Raw genomic sequence first — 18,540 nt, 5'->3', positions numbered from 1 at the left:
AACCTAACACCTAGTAGCTGTAACCTAGTGCTAGAAACAAAACCAAGCTCATCTTCGTGACAGAAGTAAAAAGGAAAGTGTCCAAAACTAAGTATCAAATTTACATTTTTGGCTTTGAAATCACACTGAAAAATGATGTTAAGTATTTACAGCAACATAGTCCTGCCATAATCAGTTTTCCAGGAACCTGGCATGTTGTCCCTGGTAGGAAAGAACAGGGACAGTTGCAGTCACTTTTGCTAGGGACACCGGGCAGTTTAACTGAACCCTATGATTCGCTTTAATCAAAAGGCAACCAGTGGAACTGCCACACACAGGACACAGGAGGTCACTTACCCAGGAAAATCAAACATTGCAATTGGGCTTTGCAATACACCCATCCGCAAGTGAGCTAGAAAGGATTAAAAGAATAAGAGGTGCTAAGGTGCTGTCTCCCTCCAGCCTTAAGTAAAAATGGCAGATTAAATACTGGTTGATCACTAAAAAAAACTGTCACCATCAAATGAAGGGGGATCTAATGAGAGATGAAAGCCAAGATTCTATAAAGGAATCAAAGCAATTATCAGGAGAAACAGTTGTACTTACAAATATTTATTACTACTATTTCTTTATTATCCGAGAAGACCTTTCACACTTCCATGTTTTTTTTTGCCAAAAAACTAAGCTGAAGTATTTGACTGACAAAAGAAAAAGAACAATTTCACAAAGGAGCTGTAAGATAATACTTTAACTAACCATAGGTTTGTGTGCATGAATTTGAAAAAAAAAATCACCAGATGGTGCTCCTACTAGTTCATGAAACCTGTTTAGCAAAGTGACAAGAGCTGTTACAGGATGACAGTTTTTAAACTAACTGAATAGAAGGTAAAGTTACTAAATAAAGGCAGTAATTAAGTAGGACTCACATTGATAATGGATTGAAGTAATAGAGAGCAACCCAAGCACATGAAATAACAACTTATCTGAAAATACCATGAAGTTCTAGATTTGTAACTAGAATAATATACTGATACCCCTTTAATAAAGACTGGTGCTATGTTATCATTTTATGAGTAAAAGGAAATCTGTTCAATATGCTATGAAACAGGAAAAGTTTAAAGCCTATCTTCAATCATTATAAACACAACTTCATAGATGGCTTTCAAGAAAAGGAAACATTTCAACGTTCTTTCTTTAGGCAGGGTGTAAGGCTGTGTTAATCTTGGGCTAAGAAGATATGACAGGATGACTTACCCCAAAATCTGCTTTTGGAGAAGGAGCTGAACATAAAACGTCTCTTATATTAGGGCTGCCTCACTGATTCTTTCTTTTCAGCTTTGGTAATTTAGAATTTTATAACTTCAGGAAGACAGCTTATTTTCTATTAATACAGGAACAAAACATTATGGTTTAGAAAGACACCAGCCAGTTAGAAAATCAGAAGAACTTGATATTAAGCCCTATTAAAGCTGCTGGTTTGCTTTGTGGCTTTTGGAAAGTTATTTTCTCCCAAAATAATGTCCTGTCTATGATGCAACAAAGTAAGGACAGCAATTACTTGCTTTTGTAAATGTGTTTTGAGGTCCTCAAACAAAATTCTATCTAAATGCAAAATATTTCTATTACCATAGACTAAAGACATATGATAGAACCTAATTACAAAGAAGAAAGATCCAAGTCAGTGAAGCACTTCAGTATACATAGGACTCCAACTGTGTATTTGTATTTTTGTTGAATTAGGATCACAATCATCTACTAGAAATTAAACCCAGTTTTCTTCCACAATTCTTCTTTCTTAAAACTATACTGCAGTGCCTGACAGCCGATTCAAATTATGGTATTGCTTAGATTTTATATATGTATATGAGATCAACATGAATTATGTGGTTTGCTGGATCTAAATTTGAGGAGGAATCCAAGAGCCTCATCCAAAATGAGAAGCCTCAAAATTTGTTCAAACAACTCAGTCCGTTGGCGCTAATAAGAGCCTGTTTTCAGCACTAAAACTTTTCAAATGTCCAAAGGTTTTCATTTGATCAAAAGCACCTTTTCTTGTAATGAATGCTGACCCAACTACGCTGGCCTATTTAAGGGTTATCCCATTCCTCCAAATGAGGTTATGTCTCTTGGTAACAGAATAGTTAACGAACAAACAAAGTAAAGTCAGAAAGAGCAGGCAGTGCCCATGACTCTCTGACCTAGGGGTTAAGACTCTTAGAAGGAACTGTGAGCTCCAAACCCTGCACCAGGAACTGTTTCTCTATATTAATATCTAAAATATACAGTTCCTGTATTGCTTGTACTTCATCCACCTCCCTTCCAACGGACATCTGACACTTGCAAAATGCCCCTGTGAAGAGGAGGTGTGAGTAACCTAGTCACAGACTCTCTGTTCTGGCTTTATTGCTGCCAGCTGTGAAGTAAAAGAGAATGACCTTAAAGCCTTTTTATGAAGAAAGGATACAAGAGCTACACCAGGAAGAGTCTTGTATCTCTGAATTCTGAATAATGGGGGGTACATGGTAAAATGCCTAAGGCCAAGAGGGAAGATGTTTAAGACAATTTTTTGCCAAAGATTTCATTATTAGAAAATTACTGAGAGCCGTCATGCAAAGAACAAAACCAAATTCTGCTGCTATTCCTTTTGTTAGTTTTTATTTATTGCCATACCAATATTTCTTTCTTGTGATGACTAAGGACTATTGTAGTGGATTAATTCAGTTGGAATTGCAATTTTATTTATATTTGAGTTTTACTATAGTCTTTTCTTCTGTTGAACAATCAATTTTCCCTTAGAAGAAAAGTATTTCCAGTAGTAATTACGATAAGGCACTGTCTGCCTAGGTGGACAGGAAGATAAAGTTGCTATTTTAAGTCCATGGTCATATTTCGAATTATTAAAAAAAAAAAAGAAAGAAAATGCAAGGATGACAGAGTTTCATTTCAGATTGCAATATCATGCTAAAAATTAAAATTCTTAATTTTGATAACTTTCAAAAACTGCAGGCATCAAATATTGCCATCATGCAATATTAAATACTTCCACCAGATGTCTCCAATATATTATTTTACACAGAAAGTTACATTTGAGCTACTACACTTCAAACTGAATGCAAGTCTAGCAAAATATTAGAGAAATAAAGAGAAGAAAGCTGAAACTAAATATTTATCTGTTTAGACATGGATATCTTTGGACTGTCCCTAAATTATTGTCAGTTCCATAGCGTTACCTAAAGAAACAGCAATTTTTTGGACTAACATTTTGGCCAAACATGTTAAGAAAAAAAAAAAGGAAAAAAAGAGTTCATGGCTTTCACTTTTCAGAGGCACATACATACCTACATTTTCAGGGCAATATAGGGTTGTAATTGGCATGAATGAGTTTTGGGTTACTAAGAAGTATTTTGTTTGTTTGTTTTTAAATCAGAAAGAGTTCACAGACTCAAACTAAAGACAACTCTGTTTTCAGAACTCTCTGATGTAAGCATGCAGTAATCCAGTTATTTATTAACAGCCTTTGTGGATTACTCCCACTCACTACCTTGAAATGTTCACCCAGATTCTGTCAGCCTGAGTCAGTACATAAGCAATGCTCAATACATATAATTGCAGTGCCAGAAGAGAATTTCAAGGACAAAAGGGAAAATTCGACATTGCTAATTCTCTGATTCGCATATCACTGAGTTAGGCTTCAAAGGCATCTTTATCAGATAATTCCTAGAGAAACCTTCTCATTTCTCTGCACTTCAAAGTAGCACCTGGTGTATCTCATAGGCACAGAGTGCAAATTTTGCCCTATAATCATTTATATATTTGAGCAACTGTACATAAGCGCACAGCTATAATTTAACTGAAGAAACCCACTCATTTATTCAAAGTAGATTATACCTGAAAATGAAAGACTCAAAAGTCCCTAAAGGATCAAGGATAGAAGGCACATATTATTTACTCAGGGGCTGAGGATATTACCCTGGAAGCAAGGTGGGGTGGATTGTTCCATCTTTTCAGGGTTCTCAACGTATTTTACACAGGTTTATAAGACTTCGAATTTTGCTGAAAGACATGGGAGTGTTCCTCTATTCACAGCAGACAGGATGGGTCAGATAGAAGTCAACTACAACCCATCTTCTCAAAATTGGCTTTGGAAAAGTATCTTTTGGATACTTCTATTTAGCAACAAGGGTTCTATCTTCAGAATAACCAACCTAAAGTATCAAATGACTTTAAGATGATACAGGTGCTCCACAGCACAGGAAATATTCAATGTTGTACATCAGAACTTTCAACTGAAAGAAAAGGCATACTGATGACAGCCATGTACTGAGATCTGCAGACAACTCTGTAATATAGCATGGCACCTCTGCCTCTTATTTATATGAAAGAAATCTTCAAGTAAGTTATGTTTTCCATGATAGCAGAAGCACAGAAATTTCAAGTGCTAATCTCTAAGGCCAATGCTAAAGTATAACTGTTGTGTGGGCTGGTGACAAAAATAGCTCCTTTAAATCAGGGGAAAAAAAAATTCTTTATTTCTATATAATTCCCTTTGAAAAAATTACGGCCATATATTCAATCCACAGTATGGAGACAGATGCCTTAAATTTGTACAACCCAACAACTATTCCAGAATAACATAAGATGGATTTAAGCTTTCATTTTCAAAATTAACTAATAAACAAATACTCATCAATAAATTCAATTATTCCAGCAATATTTCCAGAAATAGTTTATCTATAATTTTAGAGTCCAAAGCAAAAATACTTGGATGCTAAGAAGTTCTGAACTCCCTATCTATGAACTCTGAACTGAGATTAAGTTGTACAGCAACACTGCCCAAGCATGTAGTGTACAGATATGGCAGGTTTTTTTAATTATTAATTTTTGAGGGGGAGCAGGGGAGGCAGGAAGAGGAGCATCACTCTGCATTTTCTGAAGTAACATAACATGATACATACACTGTTATCATAAAAAATGCTATGATAAATATGTACAGTACCTACAAGCATTTACAAAGATACTTGGACTGCATCTGTCCAGAGAGTAAGAGACTACTTTTTCCCTCAATTATATGGTATGTCAAAACAGCAGAGTTTATAAATATTTATTATTAGGAAAACACCTAGGGCATTCTTCCTTTCTTTACATTTGATTAACGTGCAGAATCAACTCACATTAAGTTCTTATGAATAGCCAGGTCACCATAGAAGGGGCATACAAGTCCTACATGGTTCGCTACCTGGTAGCAATGCACATAAACAGTGTTTTTATTAGACAGTCCCTCTACAGAGAGAGAAGAAAAACCAAAAAACAACAGTATATCCAAAGTAAGATCTGTCAAATCGAAAGACCTTGTACAGGGCAGTGCACAAGAAAAACAATTTCTAGTATCTTTGTAAAGGTCATCTTCAAATTTTATTGCAGTTTGCTTTAATTCGTGACTCAGTTTGAGGAAATGTACAGTACCTGTCCAGTATATGCAAAGTCCAGGGCCTGCTTTAAACCAAGGCTTGTGACACCATGCAAATTCACCTCATCAGCTTCGCTTTCAACCATGCAGAGACTGAACATTGCCTACAGAAAGAAAAGAAATGTTATTAACCATTAAAAACAACCCCCAGTGAAGGTCCAGGAAGAACAGGGTTGATTTTTCCACCTTCACTAACCTTTGTTTTTCCTTGGATAAGAATTCTAAATAGCAATAAACTTGCAAATTAGAATGAAAGCTATACCAGGTTTTCAATACTAACCCCATAGACATCAATCTTGCAACTGAGTCCTTTTATCAGTAAAGAAATACAAAAACTTATTCCGCAAAAACTGAAACAAATCCCTTTCATCCATGTATATATACTTCCTAATTAAGTAATTCAGGTACAATCAATGGAAACAGTCAGACAATAAGGTATCATTCAATAAAAATAAAGAACTGGTCTCTGGAAAAAATTCTATACAAGCACCATTAGAAATAACACCTATATATACAATCATTATATATAGAAGGAACAATAAGCCATACACAGTTACTTGTATGAGAAGAAGGTGCAGTTAACATACCATCTATTATAAACAATCCTTTCCAAATAAGCACCTCAGACTGGAATGTGAACAGTGTAACACTCAAGTCATTGAATGAGGAGCAAGGATGGAGATGCTGTCACATAAACTTACAACCTCTCCTTATTTGTTATTGCCCCAGTTTCTCAGATCATTAGGTTTCTCAGAACCTAAACTGAAGACTGGCATGGTGCTATGGAACTTCCCTGAAAATAACACTGAAGAGAGCAACTGTCCCACTCTTAGTTTCCAGATCATCAGTCTTCACTGCCTCCCTGGACTGAAGCAACCCTACACAGACTTTGGATCCTGGTAGGAACCCTTGCTTTCCCACACCTGCTAAACATAGAGACCTGTCTTTGCCTCTCACCCTTCCCTGGCAGACTGTACTCCCACTGCAGTATCCCTACTCATCACTCCTTCCCTTCTCTTATCAGTCCCATTCTCCAGTTCAGTACTTTTCCAGAAAAGCAACCTTTATCTTTGTCACTCTCCCACACATTTTTTAACAAAATATACCACTCACAGTCTTTAGACAGCAAACTGAGAACAAATAAACTAACAGTTCTACCATCTGTCATTGCTAAAGAGAGTCTAATCTTATCCCCAGTAGGTTTTATGCCAAACTGTTAATGCCTCTACGGAGGAGGCTACCAAACTTCACCTCGGAGAACTCCAGCAAAGGAGCACTTCTTACGAATACACTCTCTGCTACTTCTGCCTCTACTCTGGCTGATACCTGCAGAAGCTGAGGCAGTCAACCAGAACAGTGGTTTTCATATGTGCAACCTGTCCACCAAGCACTGCTGAGTTTAAAGGAAAAAAAAAACAACCCTACCTCCTCTAACAGTTTAGCACATAGCATTCACCCTGCCTTCTTTCAAGAGCTATTTCCTGCAAATAATAATTTCTTCTGAAATTGTTAGCATTTTCATCATTAAAATGCTGTAATTTGACATAAATCTGTTGCCTGGAAATCATCCAGTATAAGCAAGAGTGACATTTATCACATGGTCAATCCTTGTATTTTAGCAATTTCTATTTCAATAAAGCGATCCCAGGGCTTCTTCCAAATTGGCAACAGAAAAGAAGTGTCAAAAGGTTTAAAAGGCTTATCAAACAAATGTAGTACGACACCGCCATGAAATATACCTAGATAGAAAAAAAATTTCTAACAAGTTCAGACACTTTTCCAATTCCATTAAAAACATAATCAAAGTTTGACACTTTGTTGTCATTTAGATATATCAAATGAGCTCTAATAGCTATTGTGGGCTTCAGGGCTTGCCAGGAGCTATGAGGTACCCATCAGCCACCTGCTCCTTGCAAAAGCAGACCTGCAGTTTGTGTGTGGAAGAGACAAGCTTCTCTTCTCAGAAATTCACTCCTAAATAAACTTTTTGGATAATATTCCCTTCCCCACATCAATTCCTGAATAAAGAGAGTGAAGTCTCAAAGCAACACCTGTCTACATAGCTCTGACAGGGGTAGATTTGCACGTGTTCTGTACACTCAGTTCCCTCACAGTGCCTGCAGCAAGGCTGGAAATGCTTGGCGATACAAGATCCTGCACGCTCTGCATTCTCTGACTGTGCTACAGCAACTATGTGCACACTACCTACCTGTACATAGGAACCATCAAAAACCAGCGTGGCTACTAATTAAGTTTCTGTTCTGCTCAAGGGCTAGATGTCCCACACAACAGGTTAAGCTTACAGATACAAAGAAACACTTAACTGAATCTCATCTGTAGACCATGAATCACTTTTCTGAAAGACTGGGAGTTTTTCTGTGTAAGCTTAATAAATTTACTTTAGGAGACCATTCTATTGTATCAGAGATTCCAACATGGTCCTTACACAGGGTTTATTACTACACTTACCTTAGTAAGCTCAGCAGGATCAGGCCGCTGACTCAGTCACTGTCCATAATCATCCACAGCATTTAACGAACACAGCCTCCAGCACAGCTTTGACCCCCTGCCAACTAGCACTCTCCCAAGCAATACCCAGGCGATGGTTCACAGAATAGCTCAAGCTGTTCCAAATAGACAGCATGGACAGAGACAACCCATTTGCAGAGGGGAGAAGGTTTAGCCACATGGACAACAGCCATGCTGTGCTAGTTGCTTTTAGGGCCAGATAAAAAGCCTTTATGCATTTTATTTACTAGTACAGGCATAGTCTAATAGTGCAATGGGCCATTAGAACCGTAGCTGCCAGTAAGCCACAGGACTATGGCTTTGCAAGCCATCTGCTATATGGAGTTTATTTTCTCTCATACTGTTATCTGAGTATTCTGTGCAAGTTTTTGATAATGAGTATGAATTACATTTGTTTTTCAGGGGTTAAGGCCAAAGAACGCAATCGAAGGATAAGGTCTGCAAAGGTCCTCAGAGAGTTCACATTCAGCTGAACTGGATTAGCCTCCATGAAACTAGCGTCCCACACAGACGAACACAGTACTGCTCAGTGATCCACACTGCCTTCACCAGCAGGCAAATTTACTTCTCAGCCTGATAGTTTTAAAGTTTTAATCCAACATGAAAAAAGTCTGTTCAATCATAGGCAGAAATTGAGCTCAAACTCAGCCACTAGTTTGCACTGCTGTACTTTAATATTATAGTTTCAACTGTAGAAACATATGGATCATTAAATTCTGCTTTGAGACTTCACCAATACCTGAAGAATAAGTTACGACTGGGCTCTCAAACTCCGATTTCAGATGCACCTCTGAAAACACTCTGAGGTTTTGTGAGCTTAAATAGATCCACCAGTCATGCTTTTAATGCAAGACTAGCAGCCTCCTTAATTTTTCCCTGGGGTACATTAAAAACAAGGCAGTATGATAAACATCTCAGGTGGATGTACAAGTGACAGACAAGAAAAAAACAATGAAATACACAATATTTGGACAAGTGCACAATTTAAAGTCAAACTTACCAGAAAAGTCACCAAATTTGGCTAAGCATGAAATGTTTATTATTTTTAGGTATTAATTTCCTTCAGCAATGCTAACATTTCATACTTTATTTTAAAATACTTCTGTTTAGACAAAATAAAATCTTGGAAGATGCCTCATTTCTCCTCCAAAACCTTCAAGAGAGTGGGCAGTACAAGTTGCCAATGTGTTAAACAAAGATCCCTTTTGTAATAAAACCCACTGGTGAGAGGACACATCTTTTCTTCCAGTTCCTTGAAATATCCAGGTCTTGTTCTGCCATCCAAACAGTCACAGAGCCAACATTGTAAGAAATAAAGTGATTGTTTAAATTCTGCTGTTTTAGTCAAGATTTTAATTAAGTAAACTAATTCCCCAAAAGAAAAGAAAACGCAACCCACTTGCCATTCTGTGACAACAGTTCCAAAATTCAGGGATCAGCATACAGTCACAAATGGATATATTCCATTTGTAGAATTCCACCTGAGCTCACACTTGTTTAAGAAGCTACAAATCAGGATGGCCTCGTGTTTGTGGGGCAGGCAGACATTTTATTAACTGTAAAAAGAGGAGGAAGGGAGGAATCAACTCTCCATTCTTCTTCTAATCTCGTCCTGAAACAGAAACAGGAGCTAGAGAACTATTCCCAAAGGAAAAAGAAAACAAAGCACACAATCCTTGGATAAAAATAATCAGACCTTAAAGCAACTCTCAAGACTATTGAACATTTGACTTCAAAGTAACATTGCAAGTTGGTGGGCGTTTAATATACTGCACACTTGCATGCATCTTCGCTACTTTGCCATCAGCAGCCAAAGGCACCTTTCTAAAATGGTTTCTTTTACAAACATAGAACACAAAAGATGACAAGAGCTGAAAACTGAATAGCACACAACAGGGTGAGTAGGCTCAGATGCGATCAGGTCTGATGTAAACAGGAAAAACAGCCTGAGTAAAAGGTGCTTAGCACAATCATTGGGTTTAACTTTTCATGTTCAGCTTTTAGTGCCGCTTAGCTTTCAAAATCAAAACGCAAGATGAGTGTAAAACACCACCAAATCAAAATAATGTATTGCTGTTAAAATGAGTACAAATGAGACAAACAAAAAGTCTAGATACACTGATTTTTATCACTCATGCAGCAGCCCAGCAACATGTACAGACTCCTTCACAACATACAATTTCAAGAACAGACACAAGGATCACAGAAACACAAGATGATATTCAAAATCCCCAACATACAAATTGCTAACTGTCACAGTGGAGAGATACAAAATTGCTCCTTGCCTTTGAGTCATTTTCTTTCTTACTCAGATGATCCATATCCATGAGAGTAATGAGCTTGTCCTCATTTATACACATCAATCTTACAGCATGTCAGGCATACCAGGCAATAAATCATCACAAAACAACTTAACCAAGTTGTATGGTATTTTACACAAGTAAATTCTTTCAGTGAATTCCACGCAACTTAGTGGCCTTTTAAAGGCAAGAAGCAGAATCATAAAACATCCGCAGCCTCAGGAGACAGGTAAATGAGTATAATAAGAAGAAATGGTTATGCTGTTAGAAAAAAATACAGTCACCAAAATTACAAGTAACTTACTGCTATGACCTGGGGAAACAAACTTCCATTATTATTATTGAGCTTTTTTAAGTTCTCTGCTGGGAGGTAAAAAAAAAAAAATATTTAACACTAAGGTAATCACTGGATTCTAATTTAAATCTGCATTAAAACAGTTTAACATTTAAGAAATATTTAAAGGAAATTAATAAAGTCATTAAATGAACAACAATATGATACATTGGGTAAAAACTGGACAGAAGGGAAATTACTTGAATACCTAGAAACTTGAGAGAAAAGGAGAGGAAATTGTCATCAGAGCCTGTAATAACAGTATCTGAAGTTAGGTAGCTGTATAACAAAAGTAAGCGAAAATGTTTTCTGGGTAATCAATAGATAGAAATAGGCATGTTTAGGCACCGATTTACAGAACTTAGTGGGATGAAATCTCTCTTCTACTCTGTAACTGTGGAGAAAGCCTAAACACTTAGCCTAGACGCCTAAAATAGATGAAAACTTTAATCCTAGGAGTAATGGGTTAAGTGAACTGAACTGAAGAATGAAAGCTGAATAAGAGGTGTGACTGAGGTGTGACCAGGTGGACAATCCACTCAGCTTAGGGGCAGAGCTACAAGAGGAAGTGGAAACTTTAAGGAGCACCAGGGAGTCTGAGAAAGAGAGAGACTGGTGGAACCAAACTCTGCCCTCCCTGAGACAGGAACAGGAACAGCCACCAGAAAAAGGAAAAAAAGAAACAAAAAAACCCCAAAACAGATCATTGTGGCCCTGTATCCTCCCCTCACCAGGCTGAAGGCAGTAGCTTAAAGGAAAGAAGTGAATGGAGGCAAGTCCATGCTCGGGGCTGCAGGCGAACCCCCTCCTTGCCCACCTCACATTCCCAGATGCCTCTATACAGCAGGTGTGAGACTCTGGATATGGAAGGCCAGTGAATAGATGATGGTCCATCTACACCAGAGGTGTCACCAAGGTCACAAAGCCTATCGCCCATATCATGACCACTTCTATGAGGAAGAAAAGATAGGTAGGTTATAGTTATAGGCAACTCCCTTCTGAGTGGAACAGAGGGTCCGATATGCCAGACAGACCCTCCTCTTAGGGAAGTCTGCTGCTTCCCCGGGGCCCAGGTTAAGGACATCACTAGGAAACTTCCTAGCCTGGTACAGCCCTCCGACTGTTTCCCATTACTGCTCTTCCATGTGGGTGGTGAAATCACAACAGTAGTGATAGGGTGGTGAAATCACTACCATGTGGGTAGTCCAAAGGCAATCATAAGAGACTTTGGGGCCTTGGGACAGTTGACTGGGGGACTTCAGCCACCCCAACATCTGCTGGAAAAGCAGCACAGTGAGCTGTAGGCAATCCAGGAGACTCCTGGAGTGCATTGAGGATAACTTCTTAAGCCAGGTAACAGACAGCCCTACCAGAGGGGATGTGATACTGGACCTGATGGTCACCAATGCAAGTGAGCTAATCGGCGACGTCAAGACTGGAAGCAGCCTGGGCTGCAGTCATCATGCACTGGTGGAGTTCGCAGTCTTGAGGGATACAGGTCAGGCAAAGAGTAAAGTCAGGACCCTGAATTTCAGGAAAGCAAATTGCAGCTCTTCAAGGAGTTAGTCAATAGGACCCCCTGGGAAACTGCCCTCAGGGACAAGGGAGCAGAACAGAGCTGGCAGATTTTTAAGGACACTTTCCACAGAGTGCAAGAGCTCTTGATCCCCAGGTATAAGAAATCAGGAAAGGAAGGCAAGAGACCAGCATGGCTGGGTTGGGACCTGCTGGTCAAACTAAAGAGCAGGAAGTAAATGCACAGGCAGTGGAAGCAGGGACATGTGTCCTGGGAAGAGTATAGGGATGCTGCTTACTTGTGTAGGGAGGGGGTCAGGAAGGCCAAGGTGCAGCTGGGGCTGAACTTGGCAGCAGATGCAAAGAATAATAAGGGCTTCTACAGGTATGTCAGCCAGAAAAGGAAGGTCAAAGAAAGCATGCCCCTGATGATGAGCAAGATTGGAAAACTGGTAACAACACATGAGAAGGCTGAGGTACTCAGGAACTTCTTTGCCTTAGTCTTCACTGGCAACCTCTCTCCCCACACCTCTTAAGTGGATGGACCACAAGATGGGGACTGGGGCAGCAAAGTCCCTCCCACTATAAGAGAAGATCAGGTTTGTGACCACCTGAGGAACCTGAAAATATGTAAGTGTATAGGACCTGATGAGATGCATCCCAGAGTCCTGAGGGAATTGGTTGAGGTAGTTGCCAAGCCACACTCCATGATATTTGAGAAGTCATGGTAGTCAGGTGAAGTCTGTGGGGACTGGACTTCAGTAAGGCCTTCCACACAGTCCCCCACAACATTCTGCTCTCAAAATTGGGGAGATATACATTTGATAGGTGGACTGTTCAGTGGATGAGGATGGTCACATCCAGAGGATAGTGGTCAATGGCTCAATGTCCAGATGGAGATCAGTGACAAGTGGTGTCCCTCAGGGGTCTGTATTGGGAACAGCACCATTTAATATCTTCACAATGACACAGGGAGTGGGATTGCATGCACCCTCAGCAAGTTTGCAGATGACACCAAGCTGAGTGGTGCAGTTGACACGCTGGAGGGACAGGATGCCACCCAGAGGGACCTAGGCCTTTGAGAACCTCATGAGGTTCAACAATGCTAAGTGCAAGATTCTGCACCTGGGTCAGGGCAACCCCCAGTATCGACATAGGCTGGGGGATGAACTGATTGAGAGCAGTCCTGCAGAGAAGGACTTGGGGGTACTGGTGGATGAAAAGCTGGACGTGAGCCAACAATGTGCACTCACAGCCCAGAAGGCCAACCTTATCCTGGGCTGCATCAAAAGAAGCATGGGCAGCAGGGTCCAGGGAGGCGATTCTACCCCTCTACTCTGCTCTGGTGAGACCCCACCTGGAGTACTGTGTCCAGCTCTGGACCCCTCAACACAGAAAGGACATGGACCTGTTGGAGCAAGTCCAGAGGAGGGCTGCAAAAACGATCAGAGGGCTGGAACACCTCTCCTATGAGAGAGTTGGGGTTGTTCAGCCTGGAGAAGAGAAGGCTGTGGAGAGACCTTATTGCAGCCTTTCAGTACTTAAAGGGGGCTTATTAAGAAAGATGGGGACAAACTTTTCAGTGGGGCTTGCTGCGACAGGACAGGGGGTAATGGTTTTAAACTCAAAGAAGGTAGATTCAGAGTAGATATATGGAAGAAATTTTTTACACTGAAGGTGGTAAAACACTGGAACAGGTTGCCCAGAGAGGCAGTGGAGGCCCCATCCCTGGAAACATTCAAGGTCAGGTTGGATGGGTCTCTGAACAACCTGATCTAGTTGAAGATGTACCTGCTGATTGCAGGGGGGTGGACTAGATGGCCTTTAAAGATCCCTTCCAATGCAAACTATTCTATGATTCTAAGAGTGAATTGTGCCCTTTTAGCATATTTATTTTATAACAGAAGAACTTCTGAAGATGAGTATTTCTGGAATGAAAGCTACAAACAATGATAGCAATAATAAACTAGGAAATGTTTGTACCTGTAAGTTTGCTTCCTGTGACAGATTACTATATATAAGAACCAGAGTTTTCTTTCACTTCTTTGAATTCACGTGAAGTCATTTCCAGTTTAAAAGCCTTAGGTGAATGGGTCTTTAAAAGAAAAGTTAGAGATCGCCTATTATGAGAGGCTGAATCCACGCAAAATGCCTTCAGTTTGCTTATCTTGACCTTCTTATGCTCATTCCTTACTTCAGCTACATCAGCCCTTAGCTGGTTTTTCTGATACGTTCCAAATGGGAGGTGAGCAAATGACCATTTAAATTACTGCCTTCAAGAAATAGCCTGGCTCTTCTAAGAATAAAGTACATGTTTCCAGTGCACAGCAATTACCTCTAAAATATCTCAAAGTTCCCTCAGCAGGAATTTGAAGAGACATTCATCATTATCCACTCTTCTTTGATTCAACTCTAAATGTAACTTTCAAAATAAACCTAAGCTTTCAAAAACCAAAAGGTAGGCTGAGCTTACTACAGCAACCTATGTTAACCCAAAGAGCAGCATTTCCAAATTTCCTCTGTTTTCTAACATTGTTTTGATTACTACCAGCAGCCCCTGTTCCAAGTCCACTACAATACAAAATTAATATTTGGACCTCCCCACCAATTCATAGCTCTGAACTACACAAATTCTTGTCCAACCACAGACTTAGCAGTAGATAGCAAGCACAATAATAACGTCCTGGGATACTTTATAATTATTCTCTTCATTAAAAGCCACATTCACATGACATTCACAGGGTTTCAGCAAGGCCAAGCCTATTTTGCACAACACAATGCAGATATCTCAACTCAGTCCACCTCCCACTTGCTTACCCTGTCACCTTTCATGCTTGACTCTAACTGGCAGTTGAAAGCTTTTGCAACTGATGTACAAGAGCCTGCCTTTACCTTCAGCTGTTGTTCTTGTGTGGCTGTCCAGAAACCTGACGTTCTCTACTGTAAAGCACGTAAGCATTTGCTGCGCTTCCTCACAATCACTACCAGATAGGGAGAGTGGAAAGTTGGCACAGAATGAACTAGCATTCTTGTAGTTCCTTTCGTTGCACCACACTAAAAAAGATGAACATCCAGGAAGTCAAAATGAACTAACAGCAAGTTAAGCTCAATACACGTGAGCTTTCCCATCTCTAAGTCAGTGTAGATCTCTGTGTTAAAAACTCATTCCTACTTATCAACTATATTTCAAGCACTTTGGTCATATGTAATGGGAAAAATTTTTTATCAGTCTTACCATAGATTAAACCTTAAGTATGCCATCCCACCCAGCCTCTTATTACTGAGGTTGAGCTCTATAGGAAAAAATTAAGCTGCACCAAATAAAGAGTTAACGTGGCTACAAAACAAGTTAACTAAATTCTTTCCACCCAATTCCAAAACGTGTGAAGAAAACAAAACTTAATATATACTTATAGCTGAAAAAAAGCTGTAACAGCAGAACAATTTTGAAAGTGAACATCTATTTTGTCTAAAACTAATTGGTAAAGAACTGATCAGTGTAATCACAAAGGTTTTCCTTAGCTATTTATCTTCTTGCACTGAATTTTTAAGGTAAACAACACTATCTAGCCTTGTTTTACTGTTACAGAAGAGCAGAATTGTCATCTGAAATTTCTGCCTCCACAACTGCACAATGATATTGCTTGAGTTCTTTTAAAAATTGCTTTAAAATATATAGGCATCTTCATTAAGTGCAGTGTTTTACTCAAAAATCACTTCCCACAATGTATGCACACAATTCTGTATTTACCTGTTTCACATCTTTTTCTTTACAGGAAATTGATCCTACTTCTTATCTCATGCATCAGAAAAACGATGAAGAAAGTAAACTGACACTTCAGAGACCTTGGATCAATATCCTACGCTGCTCAGGGAACTCGGTTATGATGTGATACCACAAGATGATTTTTTTTCATGTGTAGTTTTAAGCTTGTGAGAAATCTTACTGGCATCAGTGGGACAGCTCAGTTGTGTTCTGATTTGGGACCTAAGCCTATCTGTATACAGGTCACTGAAACTTGCAAGTATCCAGCCCTGAAACTATGTTATCTATTTGGACTAAAAACTCTTTCAGGCCAAAACATTCTCCTTTGCAGTTTGTACTAAAAATAGCACCTCACTGTTCATGTAACAGTGATATTAAATAAATAAACCATAATCTATTTAATCCCCTTTGTTGTACTACTCTCGAATTAACCTTTGGTTGTTCTTAACTTCCATGTTCTAATCATTCATTACATAAGCAATATTATTTCTCCTTTGCCATTTTCCCATCACAACAACAAAAAAATATTCAGAATGTATTAACAGGAGTCAAAAATACTACTCTGACAGACAACAATGCCCACATCAAATATCACCTATGTTCTAGATATGTAACATATACTTATCCAAATAATCAATTTAATATGTGAATGCCTCCTTACTGCACATAAAAATGTAGCTTGTTTTTCTCATACTGGCATGTTATTTTTTGCTTTGTTTTCCTCCCAGTTCAAGCCTGTCTATCCTAAATCAATCATCAGCCATGTCCTCCAGAGTCTCTCGCACACTGAAAAACATATCCATCAATACCAAGTGCATGAAATATGATTAAGAGGCTCATTACATGACTCTTCTGAAAAAGTTCTACATAAATTCCCAGAGAAAATGTCACATAACGTCAGTCACTGATAACTGAGCCTGCCATAATTCATCTGCTCAATGAAATCTACCTAAATATTGTTTTTCAAGCATTTGCCATGCAACTAAAATGAATCCTGTAAAATGAAAAGGTCAGCTATCATTCATAGTTTAAGGGGATGTATAGTTAAAGAAATAAGAAGAAATAAAAGAAAAACTGAGCAGCAAAATATACAATTTTATGCACAGTAGTGATATCTCACATATTACTGTTAGCAAAGCAAATTCCACTAAACCTTTGGTGTTTAAGTACGTCAAAGTGCCAGACCCGTGATACATGATTACACAGTGCCTAAGAGTTACAGATCAATGATACATGCAACGCACTTGTATTGTACTGTTAATACAATTCTTAGTATCCTTAGAAATAAGTAATGAAAATTGAAGTAATCAGCTACCCTACTGTTTAGAGGGCCTAAGGATGTGATATTTCTTCTTGTTTATATATTGCAGGGTTTTTTGTGAGTAATCCAGCAAGAATGAAGTAATTTTCTTGATTGTAACAAAGCACAGGGTCTTCACTCCCAGTCAAAATAAACAACAATATAAGCATTTGTTGCTAACAAGTTACATTCTTGGCTGAACCTGCATCAAACCTAATTCATGCCTTGATAGTCAGAGTTTAATAGTCAGTGTAATGTGTCTTCCCCAAATTTCTGCTTAAATGCACAAGCATAATTTAAGACACAAGGAAAAAGGACAGATTGTAGCATACTATTACTAATGAGTTGCTGCATCATCACTAAAAAGATCTAAATACAAAAGTACTCTAAGTTGTGCTGTAGAAACAAGATAATTCTACAATTTCATGTGCAACCCCATATCAGAATAAAAAAAAATTAACAGTGAACTACTACAGCTACGGTAACCTTATTAGTTCCAATATTTCAAAATAAAAGAGTTGTCATAGGTGCTCTTGAATACCAAAAATTATTGTTTTTATTGTGGCAGAAAGCAAGAAAACTGAATTATAAGGACAGTGCCATGCAAAGCACTGCAGAAATCTGCAGTAGTGTACAGTCTGTCCTAACAGCAGTCTCTCTTAAGCAGGCCTGCCTTTTGGAATATAAAGGGAGCAGCATAACTAAAACCAGATTTTTTTTCCAGCATCTCCAGTCAAGCACAGAAAAGTATGAGTCACATTGCAAATTTTGGCTTAAATTGGTTTAATACTTCCCAGTGAATGCATAAGCCTATTGTTCGTGTCCTTTGATGATTTTAGCAAGTGATATCAAAAGCAAGCTCAAAATAAAACTGGAATAAAAGCCAGTAAGCTCTTGAACTAGCACTTTTAACTACCACAATCCATTTCATTCAGGGATGCAAAGCTTCTTGCGGTCTTTTTTTTTTTTTTTTTTCCAAGAAAACCATGATCAAAACTTTGACACCTTTCAGGGGCTTATTTTTAAAAGCATACTTCATACAGGACCATCAAGACAAGTTTCCCACCTCAGTGCATTCCAGTCGTAACTAAATAGTTGTACAGCAAGGCTTAATCTAACAGCACAGGAGTAACATAATCTTAGTTATTATTATTATATTTAGCTTCTTAAGAAGTCATTTATAACGTGACGTAAATGTCATTAAACACTGACATCCAATAGTAACCTATGACAATTATCTTCTACTCTGCAGCATAACTGCAAAGCATACTTGTTATGTGAGAAGCCTAATGCTGACATTTGAAACTGTTCATTTTATGAAGGTTTGTACTGGATACTTTTCATATCTGG

At 38.7% G+C, this 18,540-nt stretch overlaps 1 protein-coding gene across 5 annotated transcripts in view; it reads right to left on the bottom strand.

Annotated features, from left to right (window-relative positions):
* The window catches only part of KLHL32 (kelch like family member 32), a 151,452-nt gene that overhangs the window by 68,697 nt on the left and 64,215 nt on the right, over positions 1–18,540 (bottom strand). For all 5 annotated transcript variants that reach the window (XM_075087321.1, XM_075087320.1, XM_075087318.1 and 2 more), the window contains one exon: positions 5,443–5,550. In XM_075087321.1, coding sequence (XP_074943422.1) covers positions 5,443–5,550 — 108 coding nt within the window. The remainder of the gene's footprint in view (positions 1–5,442; positions 5,551–18,540) is intronic.

This window comes from Phalacrocorax aristotelis, chromosome 3, assembly GCF_949628215.1.
Source record: "Phalacrocorax aristotelis chromosome 3, bGulAri2.1, whole genome shotgun sequence".
NCBI classification, from domain to species: domain Eukaryota; kingdom Metazoa; phylum Chordata; class Aves; order Suliformes; family Phalacrocoracidae; genus Phalacrocorax; species Phalacrocorax aristotelis.
The sequence above is the reverse complement of the archived record's forward strand: the minus strand, read 5'-3'. Positions and strand labels throughout refer to the sequence as shown.